Source organism: Phalacrocorax carbo, chromosome 3 (assembly GCF_963921805.1).
Source record: "Phalacrocorax carbo chromosome 3, bPhaCar2.1, whole genome shotgun sequence".
Classification (NCBI taxonomy): Eukaryota; Metazoa; Chordata; class Aves; order Suliformes; family Phalacrocoracidae; genus Phalacrocorax; species Phalacrocorax carbo.
The window spans coordinates 31,110,116-31,127,532 of record NC_087515.1 but is presented as its reverse complement, the minus strand read 5'-3'; the positions used below and the strand labels follow the sequence as shown (position 1 = coordinate 31,127,532).

At 36.8% G+C, this 17,417-nt stretch overlaps 1 protein-coding gene across 5 annotated transcripts in view; it reads left to right on the top strand.

The window, feature by feature from the left end:
• Nucleotides 1–17,417, top strand: part of CDC42BPA (CDC42 binding protein kinase alpha) — a 192,811-nt gene that overhangs the window by 101,909 nt on the left and 73,485 nt on the right. For all 5 annotated transcript variants that reach the window (XM_064446401.1, XM_064446398.1, XM_064446396.1 and 2 more), the window contains exons 7-12: nucleotides 8,131–8,224; nucleotides 8,978–9,178; nucleotides 9,769–10,017; nucleotides 13,584–13,663; nucleotides 14,726–14,892; nucleotides 15,348–15,470. In XM_064446401.1, the coding sequence (XP_064302471.1) occupies nucleotides 8,131–8,224; nucleotides 8,978–9,178; nucleotides 9,769–10,017; nucleotides 13,584–13,663; nucleotides 14,726–14,892; nucleotides 15,348–15,470 (914 nt within the window). The remainder of the gene's footprint in view (nucleotides 1–8,130; nucleotides 8,225–8,977; nucleotides 9,179–9,768; nucleotides 10,018–13,583; nucleotides 13,664–14,725; nucleotides 14,893–15,347; nucleotides 15,471–17,417) is intronic.

The following is a 17,417-nucleotide window of genomic DNA, read 5'->3' as shown; positions in this document are numbered from 1 at the left end:
ATGTTTGTCTAACCAGTTCTTAAAAAATACAGTGGTGGAGATGGTGAAATTTCCCTAAGCAATTTGTTCCAGTGTCCTACTGTCATTATTATGAAAGGGTTTTCTAATGTCTCATCTAAGTATCTTTCATTGGGATTTAAATTCATTACTTCTTGTGTTGCCCACACTCAGTGTGGATAACAATTCGCCTTAGTCTTTTTTCCATTCTATACTTCAAGTCTGTGGTGCGAGTTCTTTGTAGTAACAGAGGAATGTAATTACCTTATTTTTAGTGGACACAGAAGTTATTTCTCTCAATCTGGAGTAGGGATTAAAAAAGTACGCTTTGGCAGAGTGTATAGTCTGAAACTAAGTGAGTTTGGATTCAATACCTGATTCTGTATGTGATGTAGCACATGTACTGCATCTGGTACGTGAAACCTTGATTTCTGTATTGTCTTTCATTTAGTTTTGTAACACTACTAAGAATAAAACTTGGTTAGGATGTGTAATGGTAAAATATAAAATTGCACACACTGATCGATAAATACTGACTACGTCACAGATCCAGAATTTATTGTCTTGGATTGGTTAATGTTTCCTAGTAATTGATAGGAGTCTGTCCGCTGACTTTAATGAGATTTAGATGAATCCCCTGCTGCTGTGAGTAGCGAGATTCTTTCTTTTAGTAGAGGTGAATTACTGGGTGTTTCTGGAACAACATATGCATAATGATTTATTATCAAGGGTTAATTAGAAAACAAAGGAGTTTTACTGTATTAAGATACTGTTTAAGGAATAAAAAGAAAAGTTGAACCTCCTGTTGTAATTTTAAAATAAGATTGTTTATAGAATTTATTTTTTCCATGTAATTGCTTTGTTTATTAAGGTTTAAATCCTAAAGTGTTTAGTCTTTGACTATTTCTATTGACTTCAATGCTATATGCAACGCTACTACATCTTCTTCAGTTGCAAGCTTTAGTTTGTCAGCTTTATCTGAAGCAGGTTTTGTTTAGTATATAAACATGATGCAACTGTATTTGGGTGCTATTTAAATAATAAGGTTGTGATCAAAGTTATTTAAATAATTCTGAATTCAATTGAAATATGCACTTTTGGGTTCCACCCAAAAGTGGAGGAGTGTCTGTTTAGGAGAAGGCACTGTAGAGCCTTGATAAGAGGCACAGTTAATGAGGTACAACATATTCCAGTGTTCTCATGCTGCTATCTTGTGCAGCCTATCTTATTGGAATTACTAAAGAATAAGTGCCGACTGTCCAGATCTATTTTGGCTCATTGCACATTGGTCTTTCTGCCAGATGGAGCCTATTTCTAGTTTTTCTCGCTAGAATTCAGATAAACTTTAGCTGGCAGAAAATGGCAACTTTGATATAACCCAGTACAGAGTAATGGAAAATAGAAATGAGCTCCTGGACATCAATGCCTGTAGGTTTGACTGTGGAGAGCAAAAAAAAAGCATCAATTGACTAACATTCTTGATGGAATTTCACCAGCTGCTTTGCTTTGCATATCTTAAAAGGGCTGTCAGTATGGCATTGCTGAATACATTAATAAAAACTTCACAGGCACCAAATTTTCTCCTTTCGTTGGAATACTGCCAAACCCAAATGTCCTCAATTATTTTTTTTTTTTATCATGGATGTAGCATTTCTTTGTGAGGAGTGTGGTAGGAAAGTCTGCCTGAAACAACAGAAGGGAGTGAAATAAACAGCTTGCCAAACTTCTGTCCTGACTAAGGATAATCCTGTGTTCTGAAGGAATTTTGGATAAAAAGTCCAGGCGTTCTGGCAGTAAGATCTTGGTTATGTTTTTTTAGAGTAGGTAACTTGGCAAAGGATAACAGCTCTTGTTGTAAGAGTGGATAATTATAACCACTGATGTCTGCTTTTAACCTTTTGGTTTAGATTTTTGGGGAATGCTCTTGCATGTATAATGAGAAAATAATGTACTGTGAAATCCTCAATTAGTACTAAGTTGTCTGGATCAGTTTCTCTGTGCCAGTAGTTACACCTGAAACAGATTTATTTTTCTCATCTGCTGGTATTTTAATTTACGTTGGTAGCATTAAATTATTTTTCTGTGAAATCTTCACACTAACAGTATTTTTTTTAATGTAAACTATTCACTTTGTTCTTTACTATTCAAGGACAGCATGTCTTGGGGCGTGTGACCTGTTTAGGAAAATTAATTCCATGCTTTTCTAATGTTAACATTAGAAATAATTTGTTCTCCAAATTAGCCCACTGGGTAAGAAAGGGATAATATAAACTGGTAGCTCAGCTATCAGATTGCTCCTTGGATTTCACACAGGTCCATTTCTTTCTTCAGGCTTAGCTCACGTTGCAGTTGTTGTATTTAGAACCACATAAGCCCCTTTATTGTCATTTCAGTTCTGGTGCTTTTTTAAGAGCTCAGCTGTGTACATGAGGACAGTCCATTAGAATCTGAAATGTTTATTCCAATGAGGACATATTGGAGATACTGAGTGGTGTCCCCTTGCATCATCTGGCCACCTTTTGTTGATACTAGTTACAGAGAGGGACTCACCTTTTCCTCCATTTCTGCCTGATAATTTTTGTTTTGAAAAAAAGAATAAATACATTACAAATGAATAACCAAAGCGAGCACATTCTGTGTTGTTACTGTTCACTTACCAAGAAGAGGGATCCCTACTGGTCACAAACTCTTTAATGCTAGAAGGCTTTTTATCACATAAACTTAAATATGTGGGCCTGTGAGTTGGTCCATTGGCATAATCTTTGATAGTGTTTGACATGACTGCTGCTTAATCATTGTGTTACAGTTCTTGCATTAAATTTCACTCTATTTTTGATGCATCTTCCTTTCTGTTTGTCTGGTCTGCTGCCTCCATGAGGCTGCCCATGAAACAAAATTCAGATTTTTCTGGAATCTGCTGCTTCCTGAGCTGAAGACCTGAGGAACTCCATGTGTTCTCACAAATAACTGAATAACATTGACTCAAGGATTCAAAGAATGACATAGATAAGCCTCAGGGACAGGTATACTTTGAAACCATAGAATGGTCAGATAATTCAAGTTGGAAGGAACTTAAGGAGGTTGTCTAGTCCAAATTTCGATATGCAAGACCCCACGATTCCTGTTCCGTTTAGTATCAGAAATGAATCCAGGAAAAAAAAAACACATTCACATGTATTAAAAAAGTCTTTTTAGTTTGTTTTACAGCTGGAATGTGCTATGGATTTAGCATGTCTCAGAGGGAATACTTTTTCTTGAGTCTTACTGAACAAATGAAATTCTACTCTGGCTCATTAACAGACATCAAAATGAATGGCAATAATCCAGATGTCTGCTGTAGTCCCATTTCAGAATGTTGTTTATATTAACACAGTTAGTTTGTAAAATGTTTGGGTTTTAATTATGGCTTAAGAAAGTAAACTGTTTTAAAGAGAGGTGAGTGAAGTCATTCAGGTAAACATGCCATCTGAAGAACAGCTTCCCACATCAAACCAAGAAGCATTATGAAAAATTATTAATTAAGATTTTTTCAAATTTTTTTCATAAGCCTCCACACTCATTTTTTGTGCAAGTTAAGTTTCCAGTATCACACAGACTGTTTATTCCTATAGCATTCTCCAGGTGAACAGAAGCAAATAACAAAAGCCTGCAAAACACAGAACATCACTTTATCCAAGCTGCTGTGCAGTACTGATTTTCTCCTACAGTCAAGGCCAATGCAGCTCAGAAAAATAGAAGGCACTCCTGTACTTTGTGTTGGAGTCATGGTTTAAATGGATAGAACGTGTTTCTAAAGAAGTTTATTTGGTCCAGACTTCTGGCTCCTTTGATGCTGGTATATCACTCAGAACAAAGCAGAACAGCAGTCTTCACTCAGTTCGTGTCATCAGGTGGCAATGCTACAAAAAAAAATTCATTAAAAGGCTTGTATTTCCTTGAGTATGCTGTATACCTGTGTCCCCTTAACTCACTGTGGAGTACACTGAAGAACTTGTACTGGCTTGATTTGTACTAGGTCTAACTCTGGCAACCTGTACCCATTGCATGTGGGACTTCTCACAGAAGCTGCTCTGAAGAGTTAGGTCTGAACTGTCTGGCACTTGGCAGAACTCAGGGTCTCCAGAGGGCACAGTGGTGTCAGAGCAATTCCCCCAATTCAGTACTTGTTCCCACTATAAATCTGGTTCATAAAATGGCTTCCAAATACTTATACTTCTTTAAACGGAATTATTATTTCATATTTCAAGTGAGCACGCCTTTTTCTTTTATTATAGTGAACTAATTACAGGCTTATTAGGGTATTAGTGCTCCATAGCCTTCTAGCCAGATGATATTAGTTGCCTGGCTGAGCACCAGTGTTGTTATTGAGTGATGTTGAAATTATTTGCCCACAGTCACCCAGTAACTCTCACCTATGGAGGTTCAGCCCAGCGGTCTATTCACTAAACTTTTGCATTATTCAATACTTTTACCAGATTTTACCTACTTGGTCTGGAATTCTCTTTCCTTAGTAAAGGAATTGTCACCTTTTTTTAAGGAACAAGATCAAGAAACATGCATTGCTTTTCCTATACCAATTTTAATAAAATAATTTTTACAAGCCCTGTGAGAAATTCTTCTGCTCTGGGATATGGAGGCATTGTTGAAATCCAGGAGAGACTCTTCCTAGACTCGTGGACATATTTTCATTCTTTTGCCCCCCACCTAGGTATTTTCAGGTTATAATTTTCCCCACAACATGCCAATTGTTATGAGTTTCAAACAACCATATGCAGAGTTTGGTCCCTAAATGCTTTTCAGTTTTCTTCTGCTGTAGGTTTGCAGTTTCAGAGCTGTAAGAATAAAGGGACTTGCCCTGCAATTTTGGGAGATGTTGCTAAAAAGACACTAGGACAGTATGGAGGCTCGTTGTTGTTAACAGTGCTCTTTCTCTTGGTGCCAGAGAAGATTCCTGTGCAACAGAACAAAAATTGGACATGAGGAAAGAGGTTAGTAAGGATTAGAGGAATAGGGAGGCAGTGGGAGTGAGAAGGGAATCAGGGAAGTGACTGGGGGAAATACTGACTGCTGAGAACTGAGATGGGAGGAAAAAAACCATTAGTTAGATGTGCACATGCAGGGAGACTAGAACTTAGGAGTGAAGAAGCTGAGAGTGAAAGAAGGAAATAAAAGGGGGGGAGATTCGGGTTTGATAGGCCATGGAGATATCAGCTTTTGAGGTGAGTCTGGGAGGCAGGGCGTGATAGGAATAGAACTGCAGCCAAGATGGAAGCGTTGGAAGAGGGAAGAAGTTTGTACAGTGAAGAAATTGGAATAAGCCAGGGAATGTGGAGTAGGTTTGAAGAGGGAAGACCATGCTCTGTTTAGAACTAGAGAAGAATCAGTTCTGATCACTAAAGGAGAGTCACCAAATATCATTCAAAACAAAAACCTGGAATAAAATTCATAATTCTAATGGAATCTAACAACTGCAGGCTCAGTAGAGATGCGGGTTTTATGACATATTATTTTGCCCCATAATAACCACCTTCGAACTCTTCAGTTACACTCGCAATAATTACTTCCCTTCGATGTTCCCTTCTGGGGCTCGTAATTTTCTTAACTTTCCCTTTCCTTCTAGCCTACTCTGCTCTGCAGGTTCCAGCAATTCTTGTCTTTCAAACTGTCTTTTATTGACGTAGTTCAGTTGAATTCAGAACAGTTGTTCATAACCCATACCTTCTGTTACAAGAGCTGAAAAGAATTTGTATGCATTAAGTTGGTCTCTTTTTTCTTAACTATAAAAATTGTTCTTATGAAGTTGTTACTGAGCCTTACAAACTTCACTTTGCAAGAAATACTTGTTCCTCTGAGTGCTTTCAATGTTGTTTGCAGGTTTGTGTGTGCACAGTGTTGACAACAGAGAGAGATTTTTTATGTTTTCTGCTGTTCTGTGAGATGGAATGGGGGAGGTTGGTATGATGATGATGATTATAATTATTATTGTTATTATTTCTCTTGGGAATACATTAAGAGATAGAACATGGATAAATGAAGCCTCAAGGGTGACTCATGTTTTTGTTTAGCTTGAACTAGGTCCAGCCTCTAGGAGGAACTTGAGTTTTAGGTGCATGTTTTGGCAAAGTGTTTTAAACTGAAGTTGTAATTCCCGAGGTCTCAATAGCATCTGTTTGTTTTTATTTGGGAACATGTGTAAAGAATATTTTTGGTGGATGAAAGTAAAATAAATAAAACTATCTTAATCTGGAGGTTGCAATCCTTTGGCATATTCAGTGTCAGCAAAAATCAAGTGGAAGAATGTTACTTGCAGAATGGACTATGTTAATTTTTATGATTTACTTCTGTAAAGAATTGTGTTTATGCTCAGTTGCGAGTTGCAGAAGTATGATTTCTTAAGTATTGTTTGCTTTTCACTTTGTAAATGTTTTTGCATGTTTGGGAGCTGGCTAAAATTTGTTTTCAGCATGGGCCACTGCCTGCTTGTTTTTGGGTAATGCAAATTCAGAAAGTACTCTTCCTCATACAACATACTGTTACCATATTAATTGTCACCAAGCGTATAGCAGTGACACCTTCATGCCATTGTTTCTGTAATATTGTTCAAGGTGTGGTTTTAATTTTTTTGCCATTATAAATTCTCAGTAAACGTTGTTTGTAACTCTATTTTTATTGCAGAAACCCCAAAAAACAACCAAACCATGCTGTCATGTACAATGTGAATATCTTAGCTTGTGAATATTTTGAAATTTTTCTGCAAAGCAATTGATGACATTTGTTTTAAAAGTTGTTAGGGGAATGAAGCAAAGACAGGGCTTCACTTGTTTTTAATTTGTTTTAGGGGATTTGATCTTATGTCTTATAAATGACTGTTCAATGAGAAAGTGTTCGTTGTACTTCATTCATACAGTCCTAGTTTACCTTTTGAATATAATAAAGTTATAATAAGACTGTAATAATGTCATGTATTTAATTGTAGCTTAATGGATATTTCTAGTAATTGTACTTTAACAAAAAGGAATTTCAGTGTTTGAGCCTAGTTTGAACCTAGTTTTCAAGTTGAGCAATAAATGCCCCTCTCATAGCTACAGAGAAGATGGAGACTCCCTTTTTAGGAGTCACATGGAGAGGACAAGGGGGAATGGACACAAGTTGCTCTTGGGGAGATTCTGGTTGGACACGAGAGGAAAATTTTTCACAGTGAGGACAGTCAACCATTGGAATAATCTCCCCAGGGAAGTGGTTGACTCGGCCACGTTGGACATCTTTAAGAGTCGTCTGGACAGGGTGCTGGGCCATCTTGTCTAGACTGCGTTCTTCCTAGAAATGTTGGACGAGATGATCCCTGAGGTCCCTTCCACCCTGGGATTGTGTCATTCTGTAATATAGAGAGCATAGATGCTTTCGTCCTAGTCCTCTGCATACTGGGGCCATACGCTTTATCTGTATTCAGAATACTTCAGTATCTGTAAAACGCGAGACAAAAAAATCAAGTTAAATTTGCAAAATAAGGAGTATTTATTATGTTGCCTGCTTAGAAAGAATTTTTCCATGTGTATCATGACCTGAATGAGACAGCTGCAGAATTTGGCCAAGCAAAGCTGCAGCAACGTGTAGAATGGCTTTGTTTGTCATTTCAGCAGAAATATGACAGATGTACACAGTGAGCTAAGATGTACATGAGAGAAAAATGTTGATGAAAGACAGTAAATCTAAGAATGTGTTAATTATTCTAGGGTTTCATTGGCCTTTGTTCTGTAGTAAAGCTTAGAGGTTGTTTTACAGCTCCAGTGTAAGTATGCATCTTCCACTTGAGAGTTCTTCACTAAAATTCTGTAGATGATTTAAAAGTTTTACATACAAAAGTTCTGAGCCGGTAAGATTCGCCTACCTACCTGTGGTGGGGGGAATTTGAACGCACAATTCTTACTAAAATTAACAGGGATTATATGATTGGATCCACAGCCCCTGTCATGAAATGTCCCTGGTGTGAATTTCATCATATGATGAGTGATTGTGTTCCATCTGCTCATCTGTTGCTGGTTTTTAATGATAAGGGTGTTGCAGAGTTAATGCTTGGACTATGTCTTATGCAATACATTTTTGTACTAATTCTGAAATGTGTTTTATTTGCAGGGATATTAAACCAGACAACATTTTGATGGATATGAATGGACATATTAGATTAGCAGATTTTGGTTCTTGTCTGAAACTGATGGAAGATGGAACGGTAAATTAGAAACAATGATATATTCCTAAACACCTTTTTTTCAGTCCTTTGCTAGCTACTAAAATGTGTGCTAATAAAGTAAAAAGGTGCCTTATGTCAAAAGAGATGGAATTTTAGTAGTATTGGCATGTAACTAACCTTGGTTCAAAATATGACTGCACTTTGCTTGGATTTACTGTATATTAAAAGCTTTTTAGGTGCATGTAGTTAACTCATGAACAAATAAAGAGAAGCTGCACTATCAGTACTGAGTAGGTATGTGTTGGTGAACTACGGATCTGTCAGTTTTGAGCTCTGAACTCTAATCTTTATTGAAAATTTAACCTTTAGTATAAGCAGGATGAAATACAATTAGCATATCATGTTTTAGTAGTATATTTAAACTTGCACAGTATATAGTAGGTATGACTCAAATGTAATTCCAGTGTGTTAATCATGTTCCAGAGTATTTGAGTTAATTTATGTAATTACTTAATAACAACTCTAAGGCTAAGGATTGACAGTTTTGCTCTTTCTCTGTTATGAAATATTTGTAAGAGCTGAGCAAATGTATGTTACTGGGATGCCTATTAATGTAGTGCCTTGGATGCTTACATATTTCTGTATAAATTTAGAAGGCTTTTTATAGTACTTAATTGCCATTGTTATAACCAGAACACTAGGGGAAATTTATATATACATGCACAGTGCCACAAACAGCGGTGTCTGTAATGATGGAAGTTCATTTTAGTCCTGGAAATGTAACTTCTACAGGTCCAGTCTTCAGTGGCAGTTGGAACACCAGACTACATCTCTCCAGAAATCTTGCAGGCCATGGAAGATGGAAAAGGGAAGTATGGGCCCGAGTGTGACTGGTGGTCCCTAGGCGTTTGCATGTATGAAATGCTTTATGGAGAAACGCCCTTTTATGCTGAGTCCTTGGTGGAGACCTATGGGAAAATAATGAACCACAAAGTTAGTGCACTTCCTGTCTCTCTTTCTAAGCTAATTTTTAACTAGTAATAGGGTGACTTGGAGGCTTATTAAAAAATGAGGTTTTTATGTACTAATTTTCTTAATGTTCATAAACGTAGAATAAAAAATATGTTTCCATATAGTAAGTTTATGGTTATGGATTGCAGATGGCTTTGCTTTAGGATAAAGCAGTTCAAAACTAAAAATCTGGATTTGGAAACATGGCTGTTAGTTCACTCTATGGAATAAATCTTGGCTACATTACATCACTGCTTTTACATTACTGTCTTCTGGCGGGAGCTGTTGGTTGGCTTATGCAGAAGATTCTTAAATGTTCTTCCACATGGAGGTAGCTGTAGAATTCAACAGTGTAAGAGAAATTTAAATACAGAAGAAAAACTGGGAGACATAAAAATTTCAATAGTTTCTATCCTTTGGGGAAGTCTTTTTCCTAGAAACCTTACTGCATATATTTAAGAACTGGAGTATTTGCACGTATCTTTTTCTACATAATAATTTTCACTAAGAAGGGTGATTTTTCCCAACTTTTCCGTGATAAGAAGCTATTTTCTCTTATTTTAATCTCTAAGGAGAGGTTTCAGTTTCCTGCTCAAGTGACAGATGTCTCTGAAAGTGCAAAGGACCTCATCCGAAGGCTCATTTGTAGCAGAGAGCATCGACTTGGACAAAATGGGATAGAAGATTTTAAGAACCATCCATTTTTTGCTGGGATTGACTGGGACAACATTAGAAACTGTGAGGCACCTTACATCCCAGAAGTCAGCAGCCCCACTGATACATCAAACTTTGATGTGGATGATGATTGCTTAAAAAATTCTGTAAGTATAGAATTAACATTTTGATAAATCTGCATTTGTAGTATACTTTACAACAAAGTATATGTAAATGGAAGTTTATTTCAGTGCGTTCACTGTGTTCTGCGTGAAAAACAAAATGCTGCTTTGAAGAACTGTGGGGGGAGTATGTTCATAGTTCAGAAGCCGTTCCTCGAAACACATGTGTAAGGATAACTTTGGTTCAATTTTGTATATTCATTATAACTTTGTACATGTTGAACTAACACATGCATCTGTTATTTGCAGTAAGAAGTTCTTAGTGTCCAGGTCTTATAAAGAATAGTATATTCACATGTAGGTAGTCTGCAAGACACAGTGTTTCTAGCAGAGTGTTGTTGATACTTGTACTAAGTTCACATAATGCATTTTATTGTAGTGCTCTACTCTAATTGCTCCAACCTGTCAGATTCCATTCAGTTCATTCTCACTAAAATTTTTCCAGCTTGTTTTCAGACCTGAGTTTTGGGAAATTTAGGAGAAATGTTACAGCCATTTCTTCAGGAATAGTCTCAGTGAGAGAGAAATTATTTTGCCTTTGCTTAAAAAAAGCTTTGCAACTATTGATTTTTAACGATCTTAGTGTTTCTCTGCTTTTGAGCAAGGTCTTTGGCAGATGTGAGAGGTCTTAGCGTCAGAGGAAGGCCTGGTGGTATCTCCTTGGAAATAGTGTTTTGGTTTGTCTTTTTTTGTTGGTGGGGTTTTTTTTTTTGTTTGCTTTTTTTGTTTGTTTGTTTTGCATTTGAAAGATGCAGAAACCTGCTGTTTACATGTGAGGTGAAGCATTTTCATCACTTTCGCTTTTGTTTTCTGAACTGCCTGGGCATCTCAGTTCCACTGAGCTTCCTGGATCTGCAGATAAGTGATAGGCAACATGAATTGATGTAGGCAGGATGATAATTATTTGCATTCGCTTTCCTCCAACTGCATATTAAAACACGGGAAACACTTTGAATAGATTAATTCTAGTGGTAGACATATGTGGTGTGGAGAATTAGGTCTCAGAGTATTTTTATATATGCAAATTAAGCAAATCGGTCTAACTGCATAGGACAACTTGCATTTATTTATTAATTTATTTTCGTTTTTCCTCACTTACATCTGGTATTGCCCATCTCCTTTCACAACTAAAGTACTTTTATCTTAGAACTTTTTTATACAGTCTTCAGATACCAGGAACAGCTATCACGGCTGGGTGGCAGGAATGGATGCTGTGTGTAACAAGCCTTTGTGAAGCCACGCTTGTGAAGCTGAAATACCTTTTGGAGGATATTCACACATTCTAATATTGGCCAGTCCAGGGATTTTCCTTTTTCGAGCCTAATCTCCCAACTGAGGCACTCAAAAGGTGCCTGTGCAATGTGAATGTTTTCCCATTGCAAAGAAGCAGGGGCTGCAGGTGAAGACAGAATGCTCCTGTGATGAGTTAGTGGACTCAGACTCTGTTTTTCATGTCTTAATTTGCTTTAGACTTTTGGGGGTGAAAAGCAATGCCATTGAATGCTAGTTTCTGGAGCTTCGTTTTCAGTTTCCTCATTTGAAACATGTGAAGGTAGTTTTTTGTTTTGTTTAATTTATAGTTTTACCACTTCGGTTCACACCTAGCACCTCTGAAAAAACCTGGCCTGTGGCATAGCATGATTGAGGATATTTTACATTTTTGCTTTGACTAGCAGACATTGTATTTAATATTGCTTCCCCTCAAATTCTTATATGTAACTTGAAGGTGTTTTCCATGCCATCTTTCATGAGCATCTTGTGAGGAAAGTTCACATACTTGCGTTACTATTACAGAAGTCAGTACCACAGCTAAGCCATGAGACTTTTTTTTTCCTCTTAAATTCTTTGCAAGGTTTGAATGGCATACAGCAAATGAGAACTGCCCAGTGCTGAAGATACAAGGCAATGCTGAAAAGCCATGATTGTTGTTATTCTGCTTGAACTTGGAATGAGGCTGTGGTCCCATGGAACAATTATATACATAATAATGAAATTCAAACAGTACATTAAAAGTACACATGAATGCAAAGGGCAAAACAGTGTTGTTAAGCAGCCTAAGTTCTGCAGGTTTTTAGCTTTTGGCTGGTTTAGTAGCCTTACTGATAGGCATGATAAACATAAATTCAGTTATAATGTTGTCAGTATGATCGTACAGTTGAATCCACACAAGTAGCAGGAAATAAGTATTTTGATCTCTGTCAAAGAATCAGCAAAGAAACAAATTATTTTAAAGAATCTTACATTGCTGTCAATAGATACAAGTAACAATGTTGGTTCTAAAATATCGTGTGGTAAATGAAAACCGTCATATGGGCTGTTAAAATCACAGTTATGCATTTGGTCTTTCTAAAGTTATTTGTAAAGGCAGTTTTGAAGCTCGAATTCATGAAATATGAAAATAAAATGTAAAGGAGAGGTAAAGAATTTTACTTATCCTAACCATAGTGTGTAATAATGTATACTTCTATTATCAATTAGTGGGAAGTTAAGGCTTTGTAATTTTGCCTTGTCCTTAGCTTCCAAAATACCCAGCAATGTATACTTGGTGTACCTACACAATCTAGCTATGCCATTGGTGTTGCTTTTTATTCTGGGAACTCTTTTTCGATGTGAACATTTTTGTCTGCTAAAAGGTCAAGGTTGTGATGTAATAGAGCTGACACCACCACTGAAAAGGTAATTTTGGATTTCCTTTGAATACAGGCTTGTTCTCTCCTGCTGAGGTTTACATGTAAAAATGTACAACTGGTTCCTTCTTTTTTTTTTAATTATTATGTTACCTTTTCTTAAAATTTAGAACCCTTTAGCGCTTTCAGTGTGATAATCATCATCTTAGGGAATTTCTTTTGATGACCCTTAAGGCCATCTCTAGTATAGCAACATAAACCTTGCATCTTGGGGTTAAACAGGAAACTTTTAACAGCGTATTTAAGAATATTAGAAGTTACAATGGTTTGAATAATACAGCAACAGGGTTATTTTAGCCTGAGGAGAAGCTCAAAGATTTGTCTTGGTTTGTAGTTCTTTGTGTGGCAGGAAAAAGGAGCAATGAAGGAAGAAATGGTCACAGCACTAATGGGATTAGAAAACCCTGTTGTATTACTTCTTTCTAGTAAATGTCTGACTATTGTTCACTTCAAATTGAGATAGCCCGCTCAGAAGTGGGGTTGGCAAATCTACAGGCGGGCAGCCCTGCTGCCTAAATAGCAGAGAGGAGTACAGGAGGCAATAAAAGGTGGTACTCTTTGTGCTAAGAGATTGGAAAAAAGGAGGAATAAATTGGCTTTTAATATGTGTAATATTCTGCTCTCCTCCAACGATAGCTGTTTTAATTAGAAAAGCATTTTTATGCCACCACGGTGTATTTTTGTATATTCCATGCTATTGTAAATAGATCTAGGTGATGACGTTTCATATTTGGTCTGTAGATAGGGATGACTGTGAATATAGTTAATATGATATTATCACTAACACTTCACATATGGTAAAACTTAAAAATCTTTTAAGTCCAGTAGGATATTACTTACTCAACTCTCCTATTTTTTTTCTAGGAAACGATGCCTCCACCATCACACACTGCATTTTCTGGCCATCATTTACCATTTGTGGGTTTCACATATACAAGTAGCTGGTAAGTCAAGAGTACCGAAATTGTCCGTAGGATAGTTACAAGTTTCTGTCTCAAACCAACTGCAAACAGATACCGAGGAATGTGGTTTATTGAGGAAATTACTAGGCGATAATTTAAAATGCTGTCTGCCCGAAAGAATGAGCTCTCTGCAGGTAAAATTTACATGAATTTAAAGGTCGGCACCTGTGTTCAGAGGAGTTCTGTTGAGAAAGGTGGTTTTCAGCCAGTGTATCAAATTAACTGCATATGACAAAGTTAAGACCAGATGTGTGGACCCAGAGAGAACTTAGCTTGTAAGACTTTAAAAATTTTTTAATTTCAAGTTCTTTGACACCCTTCTAAGTCTGAATGGAAATTTTTTAAAAATTACTTGTATTAATATTTGGTATTAATGTGGTATTTGTCATGTTCATCTCTACTGCTAAATTTAACAGTAACAAGGAAGTCCATGTATGTTCCTTGATAATTTATATAAATAAATAAATACAGAAAGAACGTTTACAACTGTTGAAAAACCAGGCCTATGTTTCTGCAAACACATGTGCTTAAATGCTGATTATGTGACATATCCTGGAGCCTTCAGAAGGATTGTTTGCATAAGTAGTAGTAGTATGTGTACATAAGTATCCACAGAATCAGGGCCACAGCATTTCTGATATGTACATGTCCTAATTGTCATTTGATAATTTCACACCATTTGTGGTGACGGTTGTCTTTAAAGCATATGGGAAACTTGATTAATTATTTTTAAATATACTGTTATTGTAATCCTCCTGTCTATCTAGATTGTTGCTTTTCACTATCTGGCTAATGTAGCCTGTCCATAATAATAATTTTTAATTGGGTTCATTCACTTTTATGTAACAAAAAAATGCATTGAGGAGATCAGTCATGCCAGGTAAAATGAATTCAGTTTTTAATGAGCACATACTTACAAGGTATTATTTGAGTGTATAATAAATTAACAATTTAAACAACTATTGGTTGATATAATTTTTTAAAATTATTTTAAACACAGCCTGTTGTAAAATCCAATACTGTTTAATTTTTTTTTCCCCCCAGTGTGCTTTCAGACCGCAGCTGTCTAAGACTGACAGCTGGACCACCCTCCATGGATCTTGATGCCAGCATTCAAAGAACTTTGGAGGATAGTTTAGCAACAGAAGCTTATGAGAGGAGAATAAGACGTCTAGAGCAGGAAAAGCTTGAACTTAGTAGAAAATTGCAAGGTATAGTCATTAAAAAAAAAGTAATCCCATCACTTTTTTGACTTAGATTAGCTTGCAGCTTTGTAAAGTATGGTTTATACTCTGGAAAAAAAATATACTTCCTGGAATGCTTTCTAGCAGAAAAGAAGTCTCTTCATTATTTCCTTTGATAAATTAAACTTCTGTTACTCTTTAAGCCTAAAATATCCCATGTATGCAACTTCTTAGAACATGCTAACTTTGTTCGTAATGTGCCTTGGTTGCTGTGGCACAAAGATTTCATTCGTAAAACTTCTAAAAACTTAGTTTGTCTGGCTGACAATTACTGAAAAATTGGCACTTAGTAGTTGGAAATTATAAACTGTAGAATCCTCAGTGGAAGGGCTTTTTGGCATGTCTTAATTTATCAGTGATATCTCTGACCTCCTCGGATGTCAGGCTCGTAATTTTTCCCTCTCCCTTCCATCTTTTTCTAGAGTCCACCCAGACAGTCCAGGCTCTGCAGTATTCAACAGTGGATGGCCCAATAACAGCAAGCAAAGATTTAGAAATTAAAAGTTTGAAAGAAGAAATTGAAAAGTTGAAGAAACAGGTAACAGGTATGTCATAAACAGTAACGTAAGAACTGTAACAGGAAACAGTATTTTGACAAGATTATTTTTCTCATAATGATAGTTTTACTTTGCTTTCTAAAAGTAGTCTTCCAGTCTATTTTTACTTCTCATTTTACTCTTTGCTCTTCACTGGTAGCTCAACATTTTCTCCAAATTCAGCTTAATACTCAGTACTTCGGTAATTCCAGTTGCAAGGGAGAAGGAAGATTTAAATGACTTACGCTATTATTATTAGCGGTAAAGTTACACTACTTTTAAATTGTGATGTTGCTAATTTACGTGGATGTGAATCAGGCTCTACTTGAGAATCTGTGAAACCATGACCAATTTCCTTATTGCTACCTTTTGTAGGGCACTCATTTGGTTATTTTTGGCAGTATCAAAAGTCACCGCACTCCTTTCGTAAGTCATAGACGCTGTAGCGTACCTTAGCATTTGTACAATCTCTGCACTCTGACGTGCAGGTACGTAGGTAGTAAACTGGAAGGAATGAAGGTGTTGTTTCTCGTTTACGTGAGTAAAATGAGGGGTGAAGAGTTTAGCCCAGCAATTCTAATAGTCTTAAAAATATTTGACGGAAGGATGATTTGTTATTATTTAAGCATCCATTGATATCTTTCATTTTCTCTTGGATTTTCCTTGGAAGGACCAAATTTGTAAGAGGAGATCACAGTTTTGATTATATTTGTATTTTCTTTTAAACCATAGAGGTTTATAGTGCGCTGTCGCTTAGTACATTGTAACTGGATGTGGAGTAAAGCTAGTTGAAACTGGAGATGTAGTTATCTTGAGTATTTTCATGAACGATACTTTCAGAAGAGAGTGGGTTTTCTGGGAGGTGGCCTGTGTGCATGAAACTAGAGTGATACTGAGTTTTCCAAGTGGCAGGGTGTTGCAAAGGGTGTTTTCCATGAGAGAGGACACTGTGGGCTATAAGGCTGCAGTTCCACGAGCAGCAGAACTGACCAAGCAAAACTCTGCCATCAGTCAGGGTCCTGCTCGCAGCTGTGTGGTCCCTCCTCTTTCTGTGCATGCCCTGGACTCTCTCTTGAGTTTAATTCACTCAGTTAAGCAAGGAAAGAACTATTGAGATACAAAGAATTTAATTGACTCATCGTCTGATAAATCAGCACAAGGTGGTCAATAGGAGCATACGAGGTAAGGGAGATGAGAGGGGGAAGAACCGCCTCTCGGTTCTGCTGTCAATGAGCTCTCACTTCTTACAAAACCGAACATTTATTTCCTTTCCATTTAATTCCTTTGATTCTGGGAGTTCATGGGGATTTTATGATAACCACAGGTTTGGCTATCAAGTATCTCAGTACTTTAAGTTTGAAAAGTGTTTTTGAAATCCGTGCAGATAAAGAGCTGAATTTCTTTAATTTATGTCAAACTGCTTTTCTTTAGAACTCCCAAACTAGTCACAAAGCAAAGATCTACTTAGCCCAGTATCTTGTGTCTTTACAGAGGTTACTGGAGACATTTAGGGAAAGATTCACAGAAATTCGATATATCCAAATCCATCTTTTTCCAGCCTTACTCTCCCAGATTCTGGCAACTCATGTTTTAAGGACTGCCAGACGGGGAGGTTCTATTGCACCACCATGTTGAATATAGCTGTTGGTGAACGAATTTGCTATCTGTTTTAGCTAATTTCTTTTTAGCCTACTTTTAAAGGCTAGCTACTAATAATCAGTATGCTTGATTTGATGCTCTGAATGAAGTTAAAGGGAATTTTCTCTCATAGTGATTCGTAGCATAGGACTTCTGCTATCCTGCTCCATAACGGTTTCTTCAAAATAGGATCTTGAGAGCAGAGACATCTTCAAAGAGAAAGAAAGGAAGTACAGCAAGATGTTTTTTATTTAGGGAAATTAACAAGATTGGTAGAGGGTATCAGGACTAGAACCATAGAAATGGGGACGACAAATG